The sequence below is a fragment of the Apteryx mantelli genome, chromosome 1 (assembly GCF_036417845.1).
Source record: "Apteryx mantelli isolate bAptMan1 chromosome 1, bAptMan1.hap1, whole genome shotgun sequence".
Classification (NCBI taxonomy): domain Eukaryota; kingdom Metazoa; phylum Chordata; class Aves; order Apterygiformes; family Apterygidae; genus Apteryx; species Apteryx mantelli.
In genome coordinates this window covers 128,191,549-128,209,844 of record NC_089978.1, presented here as the reverse complement: position 1 = coordinate 128,209,844, position 18,296 = coordinate 128,191,549, and the positions used below count along the sequence as shown (strand labels likewise).

The 18,296-nt window shown below is 40.0% G+C and overlaps 1 protein-coding gene across 7 annotated transcripts in view; it reads left to right on the top strand.

The window, feature by feature from the left end:
• The window catches only part of NME7 (NME/NM23 family member 7), a 96,120-nt gene that overhangs the window by 16,798 nt on the left and 61,026 nt on the right, over positions 1 to 18,296 (top strand). For 6 of the 7 annotated variants that reach the window (XM_067301526.1, XM_013950128.2, XM_067301557.1 and 3 more), the window contains 5 exons: positions 1,863 to 1,970; positions 5,479 to 5,645; positions 11,430 to 11,540; positions 14,875 to 14,925; positions 16,966 to 17,173. In XM_067301526.1, the coding sequence (XP_067157627.1) occupies positions 1,863 to 1,970; positions 5,479 to 5,645; positions 11,430 to 11,540; positions 14,875 to 14,925; positions 16,966 to 17,173 (645 nt within the window). Of the gene's footprint in view, positions 1 to 1,023; positions 1,213 to 1,862; positions 1,971 to 5,478; positions 5,646 to 11,429; positions 11,541 to 14,874; positions 14,926 to 16,965; positions 17,174 to 18,296 lie in introns of all 7 variants that reach the window. The other variant, XM_067301540.1, reaches the window with a different exon arrangement.

Genomic DNA, 18,296 nt, shown 5'->3' with positions numbered 1-18,296 from the left:
TTGAAAGTGATGCAACAGTATAAAATAATTACTATGACATAAAGTAGTGCAATTTTGTCTTACTGTTTTATATGTCCTGCTATGTGTTATGAGGAAGCATTGATTAAGGACAGTGCATGCTTTTTTATTTCATACCTCACTATTCAATTTCTGGAGGTATTATTCTTTAAAACAAGAGACTGTTTTTCTTTTTAGACAACCTCTTTGGTAGAGAACTACTTCAGAATGGTCCTTTGTAACATGCATCATTGACAAGATGGTGATTGAATCATCAATCAAATGCTTGGTTTTGTCTTCAGCAATATGAGTATATTGAAGATCAAGGTTGAAATCTGTCATTTATTATTACCTACCATCTCTCATTATTGCTTATTGCCAAGGGAATGCCTATATGAAAAGATTAGAGTGTGAGTTTTGTCTTAGGAAAATGTTTGTTCTAGCTTACGTATTTCTAGAATGACGGCAGCAGCAGTGAAGACGAGCACGGCTGGCTAAGTCCCTAGAGAGGTTTTGTGCTGGGTCTTGCACCTAAAGCAGCAGTTTAAGTAATGTCAAAGGCTGTAGTGTAGCGATAATACAGAAGTTAATTCTAAAGTAGCTAGTTCAAACAATGCATTCATTACTGCGCAGACATTTACATTTATAACCAAAAGAGTTTGCAGCCTTTACTGAGCGCTGTGATGCTCCCACTGCATAAGTCTTTCTGAGATATAATCAAGTCTTTGTTTTGCAGTGAGGGGTACCATAACAACTGACAGTAGGGCAAGGGCATGTGCCAGGATGCTTTGAACTGTACAGATACAAGGCTTTATCATATAGTAAAATTGTGAAATTGTTCTTCGTTATCTCATTCTTTCCCAGTGCTGCTTATGTTAGGACTAGAACCTGCAAAAGCACTTGTGTCCCAAGTCAGTTTTAAGCTGGAGATGGTGAAAGGAAAAATGCACTGACAAAAAAATGAGATCACTGTTTTGTATGTTTATGGGCTTGTACTCATCAGGAAAAAATATGATTCTTTTCCAGAATTGTCATAGAAGCCCATGGGTACTCTTTCTGTCCCATCACTTTGTGGGCAGTCTTTCAAACAACTGAAATGCTGCTCTGTTTTCTAAAATCTGAAGGACAATAAATCCTACATGGCTTCAACTTGAACTCCCAGTTGTACCTAAATTTTTAGATGGGAAAGAGAAGAGTGCAGAAGGAGGAGGACTGGTGAGCATATGCTTTGAGCATTACTGCAGTCTAGCTTTCTCGGCACACTTTGTAAGGGCAGAAAATTAGTTGCAGATAAGATGAGATCAGGTTACTTAGGCTTTTTATAAATTGGAGAAAATTAAGTAATGATTCAAACTAACGTTGTCTTTAACTTGAGTACATTTATCTCTGCGTTAACAGAAGTTCAGAGATTGCTGCTCAGGAACAGGAAAGTGTTTTCTTATAGGCAGTGTGGGAAATGTGTAAAGATTCTCTAGCTTAACTGTGAGCAAACACACTTTTTGTAACAAATAAATACCTGACTCAATTTCACAACATTAGAAAGTCCAAGAGTAACTGCTACAACAGTCCAGACTTCATAGTTGATGGGATGAGAATAAGTTTTGAGTCTGCCTGAGTCTGCCTGAGGAACTACCATGTTGTTTTTACCATACTTAAAAGACGGTAGCTAACAAGTGAAACAATGCCACTTGCTGGGGTAAGCAGATCTAGTAATGATATGCACAGTGTGGAAGAACATTCATTAGTGAATTTTTTGACTTGTGGAAATAACAAGTGCAAAGAAGTTTTTTAATTGTGTATCTGAATATACAAAAACATATATGATTGCTGTGATAGCCTTTTCCCCCCTACTTTTCTTTTTCCAGAGTCAAGCTGACAGATTTGCTTTCATTGCTGAATGGTATGACCCAAATGCTTCGTTATTCCGACGATATGAGCTCCTGTATTATCCAAAAGATGGATCAGTGGAAATGGTAAGGATAAGAGAAAAAATCCTGTTATCATAAGCATAATATCCAATTAAACAGTTTGTAAATTGGCAAGCCACTGCCTATGGTACAGTTTTAATTTCCCAGGATATTAAAATGTAATTTAAGGCATCTCCTGCTCTGTTTCTAAAACTAAAAGAAAAGCAAAGATATCAGTTCACAGTGGAGCATGTGGAAGAACTTCCATGTTTATGAATTTATTCTTGAAAGCTTATTTTGGCATGGATAGATTTGTTTTCACAAATCCGTTTTTACTTAACCTCTACTGGGGTTTTAGTATTGAAACTCAGCAGCACTGACCTATGGCATGAGAAACAAAGTGAATCAGCTTCCAAATGGGAATAAGCTTCAGATGGAAAGCCACAAGTCTCTGAAGAGTAAAATGCAAAAAGCATTATCAAAGTAGAGGAAACTGTAAACTGCTATTAATTTGGTTATAATGCAAGGAAGGATGATTCAGACAATGGCATCCAAATTTTTCCATCAGCAGTGCTTGCAAAGATCTTTCTGACTTTAGATTAGTACAGCCACTCCCTATTGTTTATTGGTAGTGCAGGTGAAAGTAAGCAGTTTTCAGAAGCAGGTACCTCTATGAAAAAGTAATATGTAGAGTAAAGATAATAATAATAATAATAATAAACCAACTAGGGCTTTGTGGTCCCAATGGTGAATGGTTGGACCCAGTCTCTTCTGATTTTTAATGAAGACCTAAGGGATTTGAGAATGGCCTAGATTGATAATAAAATTAATAAGGGTGAATATCCAGAATTTTAGTTTTCCTGCTGTAAGCATCACATGCAGAAATAAGAAAGCTAGCAGAATCTGTACTTTCTTACCCAAACTGCTGCTCACTGAAACCATAGCCCACACCTGTGTGAGGAGATGCACTTTGCACTTTTTACTGATAGTCTGTTTAAACAAGCTCTGCCACAATAATGTCCCTTTAAAGTCAGTTCTTTCTTCAATGTCTGTGTGTGCACAGTTGTCAAAATCTGAGGGTTTGGGTTTTTTTTTTCCCAGAGACAGTTTAGCTAATCAGTCAGGAGCCGTAATAATCATCCTACACAGCCATGTGTAGGCTGGTAAAACTGTTGTTCATTTCACCTAGATGTCTTAAAACCAAGAGCTTTCAAGGTGTTCTTAAGTTGTCTTATCTCATTCTGTACCAGACACCTGTGGCTTGTTAGACTGTGTTGTGTTTTGCTAGCGTGCTCTCTGGTGAAGATAATATCCTGTGTGCACAGTCATGAGCGTATGTAGACTGTGCGTGATCAAGACTGGAATTAAAAAAGAAAAAATGTATATCACACCTATGTAGTGTCTCTCAAAATCAGTTTTGGGGATGAGTTTGTGGAGAGAGATTAAATTTAGGGTTCTCTTCTGGATTTTTTAAATTTTTGCGAAACTTGGTGATATTTCTTCTCTCATTACTTCCTTGTTCTTCTGTATCTTTTGGTATCTTCCTGGGGAAATGATGGCTTCCTGCTCTTCCCTCTAACATATCTAAGGAGAGGGGAGATGATGGACATGAACTAACTTCTCGCTGCTTATGGGAAAGATGTTTCATCTCCTTTACCACCTCCCCAGTGATAGCTCTCCTTTATCACACCTCAGCTGAGGGTGGAACAGAGCTGTTGAAGTCTTGTGTTATGTGAAGACTTTCTAGTCCTCAGCTTTGCTTTTCTTTTTTCTCTGTCCTTCATGACTTGGTTGCTCCTGTGAAGGAAGGTGGCAGTAGGAAGAGTGAAACAAGTTTCCAGCTGGCTCTGCAGCCTTCAGGAGATAGCATAGGTTTTTGTCCAAGGACAGAGAGTGACTGTGGTGAGCAAGCTGGAGCTCTTGACAGAGAAATGCGCAATGCTCTGAATTTTCCATAGTTAATGACTCCCATGAGGAATTCTTAAGTCCTGAACAACTTGTCTTTCTACAGGAGATTCCCTAAAAAGTGAGAAGAAATCTTTAAAAAAGAACAGATTCTTAGCAGAGAATTATTTTGATTCAGATAATTACCTGTACATATAATGTGAGAGAAGGGAAGGAAAAAAAAACAATCTAAACAGCATTACATTTCTTCTGCTGTGGCTTATCATTTGCCCTTTAAATAGATGTTTTAAATAGATCCAAAGTTCCACTCTAAAGAATTATGTAATGCAGGTGGATGTCTTTTTTTTTCCTTCATCTTCCTCTTTATCTTCTGTTGGAGTAGAGAAAAATATCTGAGGACCCCCTTTTGAGCAACTGTTCTCAAAATGACCAAGGAAATATTCAGATTTTTTAGTCAAGATACTGAACAATTTTAATGTGATCAAGCCAGTTAATAAGACTCCTGGCCAAGACCAGGGAAAACCAGATAGCTGAATTCAAATGATTTTTTTCAGCATGTTGCCATTTCGTTCCCTTGAATAGAGGACATTGAGAAGGAGCGCACATGAGAAGGCTGAAGAAGTTTCAGCAGGGAAGGATTCTTCCTTGTAATCCTGCTGCAGCAGAGGAAGTATCACAATAATTTGTATGTTCTGCATCTCCAGAGTTTTGGCTATCCTGGAAAAACTTAAGATTCTTTTAGCCCAAGCCTGAAACAGAAGAGAAATGTGTTCAAACATTTAGATCATAGAAGAGTATGTAATTTTGCTCTGAACACAATTTTTTCCCCAAAATTTAAGGGAAGGTTTCTTTTAACATCGTTCTAGTTTATATACCATCACAATGGGGATTAGCGTATGCAATTCAAGACAAGGAAGGGGAAGTTTGGGCTGAAGACGGCAAAACTCTTCTTTTGATAGGATTCCACTTCCCCAGGAAACTGAAGGGATCTTTAATTATGTTCAGTGGAGAAGAAACTGTTCATCAGGTTGCCTTTTGTGCTTTGCTAGCCCACCCAGAAAACTGCACATTAACGTCTTGCTTCTTGCTCAGAATGATGACACCCAACTGAATTGGCCTGACAGGCATTTTGGGCTTGCAGCTCTAGGCAGTAAGAGAGAACTTTTCAACCCAGTGCTGCAAGCATCCATCCATCCCTAATTCTGAGTCTTATGCAGTACAAATAAAGCATAGTATCGCTGGAACGATGCCCTGTAGAAGAAACCTGTCATGGCATGTATCATGGTCGTTTCTGGCGCGAGCTATTGGTCTGTGAAACAGCATGGATCTGTTAGGGGGAACTTTCAGTGAGACTGGATAGAGATGCCCACTAGGCACCTGAACCGTTTATCACAGATTGAAATAGCACAAGCAAATGATAAAATAGAAAATGCAAAGACAGTTGTCAGCCCAAGACTATTTAAATGGAACAAATTTGTAATTGTGGTTTAATTTTCTGAGCATTTCTGCTACACATGCAAGTTCAGAGGGCTAGGAATTAAATCAATTCAGTGATCAGACTCAATCCCACAACCTTTGGAGATTTCGTAAGGCAGAGTAAAGGTTATGCTGGGTTTGCCCACAGTTTAAATCTCTTGCTATAGTAGCTTTAATCTTCTTTTCTCTGCAGTATGATGTGAAGAACCATCGCACCTTTCTGAAGCGCACCAAGTATGACAGCTTACACCTTGAGGATTTATTTGTGGGCAACAAAATTACTATTTTTTCTCGTCATCTTTCTTTAGTAGACTATGGGGATCAATATACAGCCCGCAAGCTGGGCAGCCGCAAAGAGAGGTAAGAAAACACAATTTTTGAAATATTTCTTTATGGTGAGGGTTTCAGAGGAGTTGTTCTTTGCTGGAATTAGGAGAAGGTTTGTGGGGGAATGGGAGAGGAGGGTTTAGCAACAAGTTTGCATCTGGCTTGAAGTGATCTAACATGTTGATAGCTGGAAGAAAGCGAAGTGGTCCTTGCTTGTGGGCAAACCCATGATTGTTCCTCCCCCCGATAAAACTTAAAACAGCAGCTTACCCAGATGTCAACTGCTGTCTCCTCCAGGTCCCTGGGGAGAGCAAGAGGAGAAAGAAGAAAACTTGGGGTCCAGTTCAGCTGTTACTCTCCCAGGGCAGGCAGCAATAGTTTCCTTGTGATATCTTTTTGGTTACAGTTGTGTGGATTCTGTTGAGACAGGATTGGTGTGGTACCCCCATGTGTGCTCGGCTTGGAAGCACTGAATCTTGCAGAACTGTATCACCTGCCTCTCTGGAAGCTGTGCAGAAACCTAGTGATCCACGGGTTTATGCCCTGCCAATCAGATGTACTTTGTATTAGCAGTAGTAATTGAAAACAGTAGGAAGAGGAATGAGAGAGAGGATTGTTCCCATTCTCCATTGCTTTTCCCATGAAGGATTTTTTTCTAAGAGATTTTTCAGCATCTCCAAAACTCGGCATGCATGAGAACAGGAAAGATAGAATGGGAATGTCAAGAAAACCTACAGGCTTGTTTGTTAAGGCAAAATTCATTTATAATGTCTGAAGATAAGAGTCATCATCTCTTTCCATTTGGGAGGCCTGCTTTAGAAAAAACACTAAGAGTCCAAGAACAAAATTATCAGGAGAGACTTAATAAAATGACGATAAGATTAATTTACAACGGATTTAAATCTGTTTTGACTGCAGTGCAGATAATTTCTGAATTTGCAAAATAGATGAGTTTAGCCCCAGCATATTTTGAAAAGAGCACGCAATATTTTCTTAGATATCATGTTCCAGTGAGCCCCATTTGGCTAGTTTTTTTCTCCCTCCCACTGTCTGCGCTTATTTTGAACTCTTTTTGAAGAGGTATATATAACCAGACAGGCAGGAAGAGTTCAATAAGATTACAAGTCCTAACACTCATCTTTGTCTTAGCCTCACAAAAACATTGCCTTGGAAATGATTGCCATAATAACTTTCCAGAGGGAGTTCTCCTAGTACTCTGTCTCCAAGCTGGAGTTGGGATGGGTGGAAGAGTAGCAAAGGAAGTAGAGAATAGCAGAGGAGGGCTTCTGAATACTCGACTACTCTCTCTATTCCTCAGTGGGGCCTTGGAGAAATTAGGTTTGGCTTATATATTTTTTTTATATCAATTTACCCTTTTACAGTTGTGTTTTTCCTCCTCTGCCTAAAGTAGCATAAGCTGTGGTGTTGATGCAGTCATACCAATGAAAGGAAGCTTGTAATGAAATGGCATATTCATCTTATTGTAGAGGAGCAGCTATAGCTGTATACAGCAATGCTATAGTGATGTCAATGAAGTGGTCCTGGGAGAGGGGATGAGGTTTTATCCCGCCCCACAGAAGGGAGGAAGGAAATTTATGACATGTCAGCTGTTTGGAAAACATTTTAGGAATGTTGGCTGAAAGATAGCATAGATATGCAAGTGGTGTTACATATTCAGAATGGCCCAAAGGAACACAGTTTTAATGCGTCTTAAACAGCCAGGCAAGAGATCCTCAAAATCCTATTTCTTCACAGAAGCTAGCTTTCTCTGAGTAAACAGGGCTGTACTAAGAGAGCCCTTGGGGAAAGTGGCTGCTTACGAGGTGTTTGTCCTTTTGGCCTGCTCCTAGAAGGTTTTACAGCAGTGATTAGTTAAGTAGATAAAGTAAGATTTCTGCAATGCATGATAATTCCTAAAAATAATTTGTAGGTGGACTTCTGCTAATAATTCTGTGACCATTTCCTGAGGCAGAACATTTTCTCATCTTTTCTTGCCTTTGTGCTGTGCAGGACAATCTGTACTTTAGCTCAAATTTGGAAAATCTCTTATGTGCTTTGGTCACTGAATATGCACGCACACAGGCTCAGCAAGTGCCCATGAGGGAGCTTGAGGACTGTACTTCAAAAATCTCAACTGTTTTGAATGAGGGGCACTTGTTCTTGTTGGTAAAGCAAGCAAACGTGACTCCAGGTACACAGAGGACAAAGTAGTTGGGTAAAAACAGCCAGTTTTTGCATAGACCTTTTCTTGATTTAGGCTAAAATTATTTAGACTGTTCTACAAAAAAAAAAAAAAAAAAAAATTCAATGCAGTTTCAGTTTCTACACCTACATTTCTTCCATCCTGGGTCAATTTTTAGATATTACAGCCATATTTGAGTGTTCTTCCTCACTCCTTTCCCAGTGCATTGTAAGGAACCATTGCAAACAGCGAGTAAAATGGGTAAGTAAGCACGCACTTACTTAGAAATGTATCACGTAAGGAAACACAGGTGTGAGAAAGGGATTTCTGTTTCTCTAGTTTTTCACTTGTGATCCTGGGTGACTTGTGACCCGAGGTAACTGCTTGTCTGACAAGTGTGTCCCTTCTAAGTTGACTATACTTAGAGTCAGTTACCATCACAGTTCCTGAAAAATCTTATAAGAATGCTTGTGGCAACCAGAAATATTTGAATTCTTTTCTGACTAGGTGTGTTATTCATATGCTTCCAGTCATTGACATAATCAGTGTTTCCTCCCCTATGAGACATAAAATATTCTACATGCAACAGTCCTATTATTAGGAATAAGTAGGTCTCACGTGCTTAGCCACAGCATGCATTGTGCACCATTCCTTTGATCAGTTTCCATCTTCTGTTTTTTAGTACTCATTGGAGTACTGTTGTACAATCCTTCTGAAAATGTAAGCAAATGAGCTTAATTTTCATTCTTTCTCCTATGTTTCTAGACATAAAACTGTTTCAAAATGTACTTTGTAGGCTGCATCATGTCAAACCACAAGAAACATATTGCTAATTAAAACTAAAAATAGGGCGCTTGAATCCAAATCCAGTCTCAGAAACAGTGTTCAGTATTCTGAACTCTACTGCTTCTTACCCTGCATACCTCTGAGAAGCACTCACTGAAGTGTCACAGTTTATATACTGACGGTGGAAAAAAGTTGTAACAGTTGCTCATTGTAGTCTGTATTAACGTCTTCTAGGTAAATTACTTCATAATATAGTGTTTCATTACCTATTGCTAGAAATTTTAGTTTTACTAGAAAGTTTTAAATTAGAAAAATAAGGAACAGATTATTTCTGAATTTACGTGTCTCTTGAATACCATGTGTAATAACATAGATTCAAAAAAATATTCCTCAAGGAAATGCAAAATGCACTGATGCTCTTGTTCCAGTGATTTGATCCTTATTGTTCATGGTAAATGAGAGGGTCAAGAACCTCTTATGCCCGAATGCAGGTCATACGTTGTTAGACTGGGTGCGCGTGTCTCATCTGGCTAGTACGCAGCTGCTCCCTCTCACGTGCCTTGATGCGCGTGGCTCATCGTGCCGTATGATAGATATGTATCGCAGAATGAGGTGGAGCTGTGAAGTCCTTGGGAAAGAAGAGAACAGGCTATGGGCCACAGACTTGATGAATTATGCTGGCAAACTGTATTGACTGCGGGCCAGAGGTCGGCCTTTCTGGAGATAAGGCTAACCCCATTTTAGTTCGCACTGTGGTAGACTAAAAGCATGTGCACAGTGGACTACTCATCTGAGGGGAGCTGTACTTTTTAAAAATTGTTCTAATGAAGTTTCTTGCAACTGCCTGACTACACCCTTATTCCATCAGTCTGTTTGTGTGTCCTATTTCCCAACAGATCTGAGCCTAAGCAGGTCTATGTATATGAGCTTCCTGCTGCTTGAGGAAATCTGGGCTTGCTTCTGAGCTCTGAAGGTCATCTATGTCTTTCTCTTACTTTCAGATGAAATATCAGATGCATCAAAATGTCCCCCTTTCCTTTTCCTTTTCCTAATATCTTCCTTCTTTTAGATCTGCTCTGAAAAAGATAGTCGCTCTGTCTGTTCCCAAAACATTTGACAATCTGGAGTCACTTTGGGTTCAAAGTAAATGTAGTGGAATTTTGCTCATCTCCTGTAACCTCAGCATATTTGAACTGATTATAATATATTTCTGTGAACCTGAAGGCTGTTTTCCATGCTATGCTGGTAAATAAAATGAGAAATTTACAGTTATTTGCCTTTCTTTTATGAGAGTACTGCAATAAAACATTTTATCTTGGATAGCCTTCATTATTGGAAACAGTGTAAAAGATGGATAGAGTTCTTTAGGATTGTCAGAGAATTGGAGTCTCTGGGATACGTGGTTGAATAAATCTGTTGATTTGTAAGCTGAGCGCATTTGAAGCTGACTCACCACAAGATGCATACAAACAGAAAATGTCTTTTTACAGACCTGCTTTTTGTGTGTATTATTTTGGATTAATAATACGTTTAGTGCTGACAGTATACTTGATCCTATGTAAAGCACACTAATAAAACTGTCCTGGCCTGGGGAAATGTACTGTATAAAAAGATAATTATGGAGAAGACAGGATGTACTTGGGTACAAGGATGTGGGGGAGAGGGTAGAGATTTTTGGATTGGTCTCCCTTAGAATATAGCTGTCAGTCAGTAAAGGCGATGGAATAGCTCCTCCCTCTAACCTTTTATTACATCTATTAAAAGTATCAGATATTTTACATGCAAATTGTATGTCAAGAAGTGTTTGTACTGTACCAAGCACTGTGGGACCCCCTTCTCTCTGGGGCCTCCAAATGTTTTAAATGTAATAATAAAATAATAATTTTATTTTTTAAGTGTTATGGAAGAGGCACACATTTAAGCAATATTTTAAATAGGGCAGTTTAACAGCTTGATTTTTTTTTTCATGTACATAAAGATTTCCATATTAGAAAAAAGGAGGCTGAGCAAGCATAGGGAGAGAGAAGGAAACAAATCCGTTGTGTTCTAAGCCAGTGGTGAGTGAGGAGCATGGAGAAACTGTCCACAGTTGCAACGTGAGAAGGATGCGCTTCAGAAATTTAGTAAATATATAAAGGTTCCTTCTGACTGAATATTCCTCATATTTTGCATGCACCATAAAACTAATATCTATCTAATAGCTATCTTGTTGTCAAAGTCCCCTATTTATAAGACTGTGAAGTTATCAATTTTAGAAGTTTTCTTGAATTCCTGAGACTGAAATCCCTGAACAGTATCTCTCAGACAAACTGCACATATAAAGCAAATTTAGGTCTTAAAGAGTGTGGATTCTAGGAGAAGACCATCAGTTTGGGCTAACAGCAGATGAAGGAAACATTAAGTTTTCAGGTGTGCAAGGACTTTCTCAGGTCTGAAAGAAAAGCAGTGAACTTCAGGTTGAGTACAGTTGCTTTGAGTTCAGTTTAGGCAGTGTGAAGGAAAAAGGTAGCTGTTGCTGTGGAGTAGAGGGGTACATTAGCTAAGGCAGAAAGTGATCAGATTGTTAGCCCTGAGAGCGAAGGGAGGAGTGGGTAAATAGCAGTTGCTGGTGGAACATTATAGGTTAACTGGGGTAGAAAGCTGAGGAAATCGTAATGTGCAAAACTTGTCCTTATCAGAATAATGTCTTGAACAGGCATTCAAGGACATCGAGGAAATTGATGAGACACTGGGATGAAGATGCTTGACTGTGGCAGAATTTTTCTCTTTGATGTGATGCTTTTTGTCTGACTAAGTGCTCCAAGGAAAGTAGTGTTAGCTGTATTTCTCTTCTCTTTTTTTTTCCCCAGAACGCTGGCTCTGATTAAACCTGATGCAGCACCCAAGATGGGAGAATTAATTGATATCATTATTAATGCAGGATTTACAGTAACTAAGGCCAAAATGATGGCTCTTTCAAGGTAAGAAAATTTTCAGGTTAGCTGTATAGGATGTGAATATTATTTTTGCATTTAAGGGCATTCTCTGAAGGTATTCCATGTTGTTCCACACATTAAATCCATTCCAGTGAGTAATAAAGGGAAGACTCATCTGTTTCATAATCATGTGCAGGTTTCTGAAAGCGTGTAGAAAATTAAGCTAAGTGCTGAAAAAGTTCTGTGCAAATGCATATGGGTGAATGTCTCTCTGTGAATCCAAGGTGACTAGGATAGCTTCAGCAATTCCATAATGTTTATTACTGACATGTTGCTACGTCTTCACCCTGTGGCTTCATGATGCAAACAATATTGCTAATTATAACAGTTGTCTTTAAAGCAGTTGGTTTTTTGCCTCTCAGTAAATCCATCCTCTTAATTTGTGCTCCCAGACAATGAATAGAAGTCCCCGGCAAAGCAAGTGATCTTTTGGTCTTATTGCAGGGATGGACAGATTTTATTCATGCATCTTCCTAATCCCCCCACCTCCACACCCTATTGCTGCTCTCAGCCACAAGATAAAAAGAAAACATGTTGCAGAGGAAAGAACAGAGTTGGTGAATTTACTGTGGAAGAGTTGCCTGAGGTTACTGCACTATTTCTCAGTTGTTGCTTTGCTAAACCTGCCCATATACAACATCTCTTTGACAAGAAAAGCTTTCTTACCATTTTCATGGGTTCTTATGGTTTCTGTATGAGAGCAGGAACAATTTTCTCTTAGCTCAAAACCTTTCTGGCTTTCTGAAATCAGATAAAACACCGTGACTCCCTCCTCCTCTCTGTGTGTTCACCTGCTGATATGTTTGACTACTCTGGTCCCAGATCCTCCCTCAAACTCCAGTTCTTGAGCTTAGGCGGGTTTCTAATACTGATTCACAATCAGCCTCAGTGTCTTTCAAGCCAACTGTTTTTTGGCTTGCTCTCCTGCAGTCTGAGATATTTGATCCTGAAAAGTTGGGTGGTTCTTTATTTCAGTATCTGTCTGAGAATTTGAAGAACTGTTGAGCCAAGTCACGTGCTCTGAAGTTGACTCACTCTGAAGAAAAAAGAAACTTTGAGATTTAAATTTTTATTGCCTATTACTATATAAAAATCTCAGCTTGTCTTGTAAAATTGAAAATAATGATTAATAAGCACAAGATTGAGCTGTGATACTGGATATATTTAAAATGATGTCTGAGTATTTCTGGTTTCTCTGTGGACTGTTCCATTTTAAAATATTAGAACCGTGGCTTTGCCAGTCTTCTACACCTAAATCTCTGCAGGCATACTTGTTCAAACCAGCACCATGATCTAACGCTTTCTTTGAAGAAGTTGTTGCTCCCATTTGTCTGGCAATCCCTGTTAACTTGATTCATGCGTTCCATAAAAATTGTAGCTAAGATATGAAAGTGAGGGTAGGAATCTACTTGGATAGGTCAGCTCTCTAGTCTCTTCAGCTAATCATACCTCAATTCAATCCATTATTCCCAGGTGAGCATTGTTTTCCATTCTTTAAAGTAGAGAACTAACGAGATAGGTGGAATTAAAAAGGAACTAAGTAATAAAGTGCAACTCTAGTTTTATATCTAGGAACTGTTCAGTTCACATGATCAGGTGATCATTTTGGTTAATGAATCGGAGAAAGTTGTGACTGTTCAAATGTTTATCAAGGTTAGAAAAATTAAATTCTTCTTAGGTAAATGGCTGGTTACTTTGAGGTTGTTCCCTTCCTCTGGCAAGGGCCTCAATACTGGTCTTAGGCCTGTAATTTGGAGTTCTGTTCACAGGTTCTCCTTCTTTTTTCTTGTATGTTAACTTATAAAGGGATGGACTGCAAAGGGAGGGAAATGTGTAAAGTGGCATTGCAGAGGACAGTGCCATGCCTTTGTTCAGACTGGGAATCTGTTATTTGAAAAGCAGTGAGCAAAGCAAAAGCAAAGTGAGCAGAATCATGGAGACCAGAAAAACTTGCAGAATTGTTCCTATAAGTGCAAGCAATCTTTCCAGCTGGAATCTTTCAGTCTCCCTGCAACTCCGTGCAACTCTGCTTTGGTGATGAGCTTTGCACCCAGACTAGGGGTGAGCAATATTGCTTACTTTCAACTCTCAGTCCTCCTGAAGAGCTTGTTGTTCTCCATAGTCCAGCTTCAAAACACTCCAAGTTTTGGGGCAAGCCGAGACCAAGCCTTTGCTTTTGAACTGGAATTTTGAAGCAGCAAAATAACAGGGCTAGACTTAAAAACCCTCAAGTATTTTCTAGCTGTTGCCATGCTGAAAAAGCAGTGGAGTTAGCAAGAGTTAAACATGTGAAGCAGCTGGCGAGAAAGCAGGGAGGAGAGTAGCTTGGTTAGCTGCAGGGCATGGTGGGGTGAAAAGCATGAATGGCATGCCAGCTGTGGATGGCAGGTGGGTCTGCTCCACGGTCCCCAACACTCACGGAGATCTAGCTGAGCCCAGTGCTGCTAGCGGTGTGGCTGTGGCAATGCAAGGCTCCGAAACAGTCACCACCCTGTCTGAAAAGGTAGGTGAATATTTTGATGTTTAGCCAGCAGCAAGCACTATGCTGTCTTGTATATGCTGCTTGCATTTACCTGAGTAAAGGCTAAAGTAGCAGCCACAGTACAGACATACTGTGTGTGCCTAGTGGCCATGTTTTTACCTGACAATGTAAGGAGCCCTCCTCATTACAGAACCCCCTTCGCCTGGGGAGAGAGCAGTGTGTAGTAACTGGTGTGGCCCCACGGGGAAACGCAAGACTAAATTGAGTTTTCAAGTGGGAAGGTGCTGGGTGAAAGCATGTTTTAATCTGGAGGGAATTGTGCTGCCTACAGGACTTAAAATATTTGCAGATGTTGAGTAGAAACCAGGTTATACAATACTCTGTTGTACACCAGTGTAATCAAGCAGTAGCCTTGATAAGGAAATAGGTTCCAGTGAAGCAGATAAATTGTTGGTTTATGCTTTAAAAACAGACTTCATTAACTAACGTACACACTCAAACTGAGATGAAAAATGAAAACAACAGAATGGTGAATGGCTAGCGAGAAGGTGACTCTGCTGCATGTATTTCCTAACCTGTGGATGTGGGGATCTTCAGTGACTCTGAAAATCAGTGTTAATGGCCTTCAGTGACCACTTCCTTCCCCAAGCAGGAGCAGAAGTTGGAGTAAAGTACACCTGTAGAGATACTATGACAGAAAGTTAAATGTTGTTACTGGGCATGAAGATGTCTAGGGAAGACATTACCTGTAGAAACTTGTTGATGAATGATCAGTTGTGGTTTTCAAGGGGTTTTATTAAATCTTTTTTTCTTTCCTTTTTTTTTTAACTCTTCCAGAAAAGAAGCAATTGATTTCTACGTAGACCATCAATCAAAACCTTTTTATAAGTAGGTATATAATTTTCAGCTTGACATGTAATATTCTTATTTATTGAATGCACTGGATTCATTTTGCGTGTTTGAAACTGCAGAACAATGGGAAAATCAGAGCTTATCTTAGTTGAGTGGAGCCCTTTGCAAAGTATGGGCCCTGTCCATCTTCCTCCAGAGGCAGATCCCTATTTCAGCTATCCAGGGTCTTAACTCATGGTCTTTAGAGCCTGATGATATCAGAGGAATGTCTTTGGTCTCTCAGAAGTGAAAATGCTCCTAGCAAGGCAAAACTTCAAAGCCCAGGGAAGAGGCATCTTCTTGATCAGGGTGGGGCTTGCTGGAAAGGAGACCTGGGGGGGAGCACTTAGCTGTGAGTTCTGGTTTGGTAGCATGTGCCCCAGGTACTGTGCAGTTTTCACTTTGCCTGGAAATGCCAGCGAGCACCTTTCTTCCCCCTGGTTTGGATTTCACAGCCTGCCTCTGTTGGGAAGAGGGTGCAGCTCTGCTTTGTGTTTTTCAGTCAGGCTTGAACAGTGGGTTGCACTGATGAAGTCAAGAGACCCGGTTTCAGTGCCTGAGATTAGGAACTGCCAGCTCTCCTCCTGCAACAGCAGCTGGTATATCGTAGGTGCAAACTCCTGCCCTGCACTGAGGTGTGACCCCAGGGCATGTCTGACCATATCGGAGATCAGAGGAACGTTTAAAATTGCCTTTTCTTTGCTGAGTAAGCCTGCTTGAATATGCAGATAAGGGAGCAAGAATTCTGCCTGTAGTGTTATTTCACAGATGTCTACCCTAATGGTAATTATCTGAGGCTTTTGTCCACTGTGATGTGCCCTTTCTCCTATCCTACAGTCCTGTTAGCTATGTCTTTTGTGTAGGATTTTTCTCTGAATTAGAAATAAACAGTTAGAAATAATTAATGATCAAATAGAACAAGAATCTTCAAGCCAATGAAATGTAAAATCTCTGGCGCAGTTACATTTGACATTTTATTACTGGTCTTTAAAGAGGGCTTTCAGATTTGATTTGCAAGTTCACTACTCAATAAAAGTCTGGTGAATAGTAAGAAAAAATAGCAATTCTCTTTCTTGGAAAAAGAACATTTTTCATATTAAAGAATTTAAGTTTTTATACATGCATTTTTATATGCAAAATTTTATAAATGCATAGATAGGTGCAGGCACACATGTCCACAATTATAATGATATAAAGCTCTTTTTTTAAAGAAAATATTATAAAAGGAATTGATTCAACTTTCCCATTTGTTGGCTGCGCCTAGACTACAAGCTGAAAAAGTAGGGTTCTTGGCATGCTCATTCTGTAAAGAAATAGAATTATAGTTACATTTTTTTTCAAATGGAACATCAGGGTTTCCAATTTTGGGCAGCTGTTTTCCATGGAAGTGAGCTGGCCAGGACAGGCTGCCCCGAACACTCTCCTCTCCTTTCTCAGGTTTATGCCATTAACACGAGCTGATTTCTGCTTATGCCAGGATGTGATGACTTTGTAGTTAACCCTCTTTCCCCTCCCCCCCCCCACCAAAACCTTCCAAATCTTGTGTTTCCCTCCCCTCCCACTTTGGATTTTGGCTAGGCAAGCTTTGGCTAGGCAGGCCTAGAGACTGGGCAGCAGAGCAGCCCCTTCTAATGGCAGTGCTGATGTTGTTTCAGTGGGGAAAATGCACAGGGTGCGTGCGAGGATCCTGGAGGTCTGCTGTGCAGAAGAGACATGCTTAGGAAGCATTCCTGACAGGCAAATGGTTAGCGGGGGGCTCTTTCCACCATTGCTGCTACTGATCTTTTTGCAAATCAGCTTAAGTTATCTGACCCTTTTTCTACAACCATAAAAAGAATCATAGCATAGTTTAGGTGGGAGGGGAATCTCTGAAGATGACCTAATCCAACCTCTTCCTCCAAGCAGGGGTGACTTCAAAGTTGGATCAGGTTGCTCGAGGCTTCATCCAGTTGAGTTCTGAGTGTCTCCGCTGGGTCGTAGGTTTTTGTTGTCTTTAATTCATTGCTTGGATCACCATGTGCTATTTCCATTTTGCAGTGAGCTTCTCCAGTTTGTAACGAGTGGTCCCATTGTTGCTATGGAAATCTTAGGAGATGATGCAGTGTCTAAATGGAAAACATTACTAGGGCCTGCAAACTCTGCAGTGGCTCGAACTGATGCGCCAGACAGCATTAGAGCAAACTTTGGACATGATGGCCTAAGAAATGCAGCTCATGGCCCAGATTCAGTTGCTTCAGCTGCTCAAGTAAGTTCTTGTGTGTGTTTGACTAGTTTTCTTATCAACTGAATTTTTTTTTAAAACTTAATCAGATAACAGCTAGGTCAGGAATTCTTTAATGTTTTTTCCATTTGAGTTCAGAGCTAATTTAGATATTCTGCATGGATCCTTTTTAGTACAGAATGTGTTCCACAGTGTCTGGAAACAGAAATCTTGTTTATCCCTGTAACAAAGAGAACCGTCAGGCACTTTGATCAGGAGAGCATGCCTGGTCATTTTAACAGCTGTACATCACACACACCAAAAATTGTAAAGCTGAGTTAACTGCGTAGTCTGCATAACCTACCAATGACCTTCCAATGTTGATCTTAAAATGAAAGTGTGCAAACAATTAAATCATTTTGTGCCCTCATGTGTTCCACTTACCTGTTCTCCTCTATGGTTCTCACTAGTCCTCTTCCTCTGCCCACAGCCCGCTTCCTTCTGCTGTCATTGTTCAGAAGAAAGAGGCCCCCTTGAAAAAGAGATCATTTTTTATTGCTTTGTATTTTGAAAGGTAATACAGAGGGCCTGACTGTCAGAAGTTTGGTCTGCTGAAGTGACATATACTGTAGGCCTGCTCTCTTTTGCTTTGTTTGCAGTCTGTGTCTTTCCTTAGTGTTAAAAAAAACCTCAGGGGCTGGGTGATAGATATTACCAGCATTTATACAGAACTAAGCTGTCCATTTGTGTGCATTGATGTGTGGATAGATGTGTTGATAAATGTGTGGCTAGAATAAAGTTTGCATACTGGTTGCTCAGGGCAAAGGCTTGTTTGAATGGTTTAATTGCCTGCTTCCTGGCTTTACTTTTGGTATTGCCCTGTGGTATCTAACTCTAGACCATAGAGGAAAAAATACCAATTGTTGCTGCACTGATCCTAGTCTTTCCTCCAATTAAGGTGGAAAAGCTGCAGTAGCACAGCTTGAGAGAGAACTACCCCAGAATAGGTAATAAACTGCTACATATTGTATATTAGAGCATATAGATGTCCTGGTAGGGAGGGCAGAGTTTGTCAGCCTTTTCTTGCAGTCCAGCGTTAGGCTGCAGGGCATAGCAACTTAATTTCAAAGCAAGGGTGGCTTTCTGTTGGTCAAGTCCTCAACCTGCT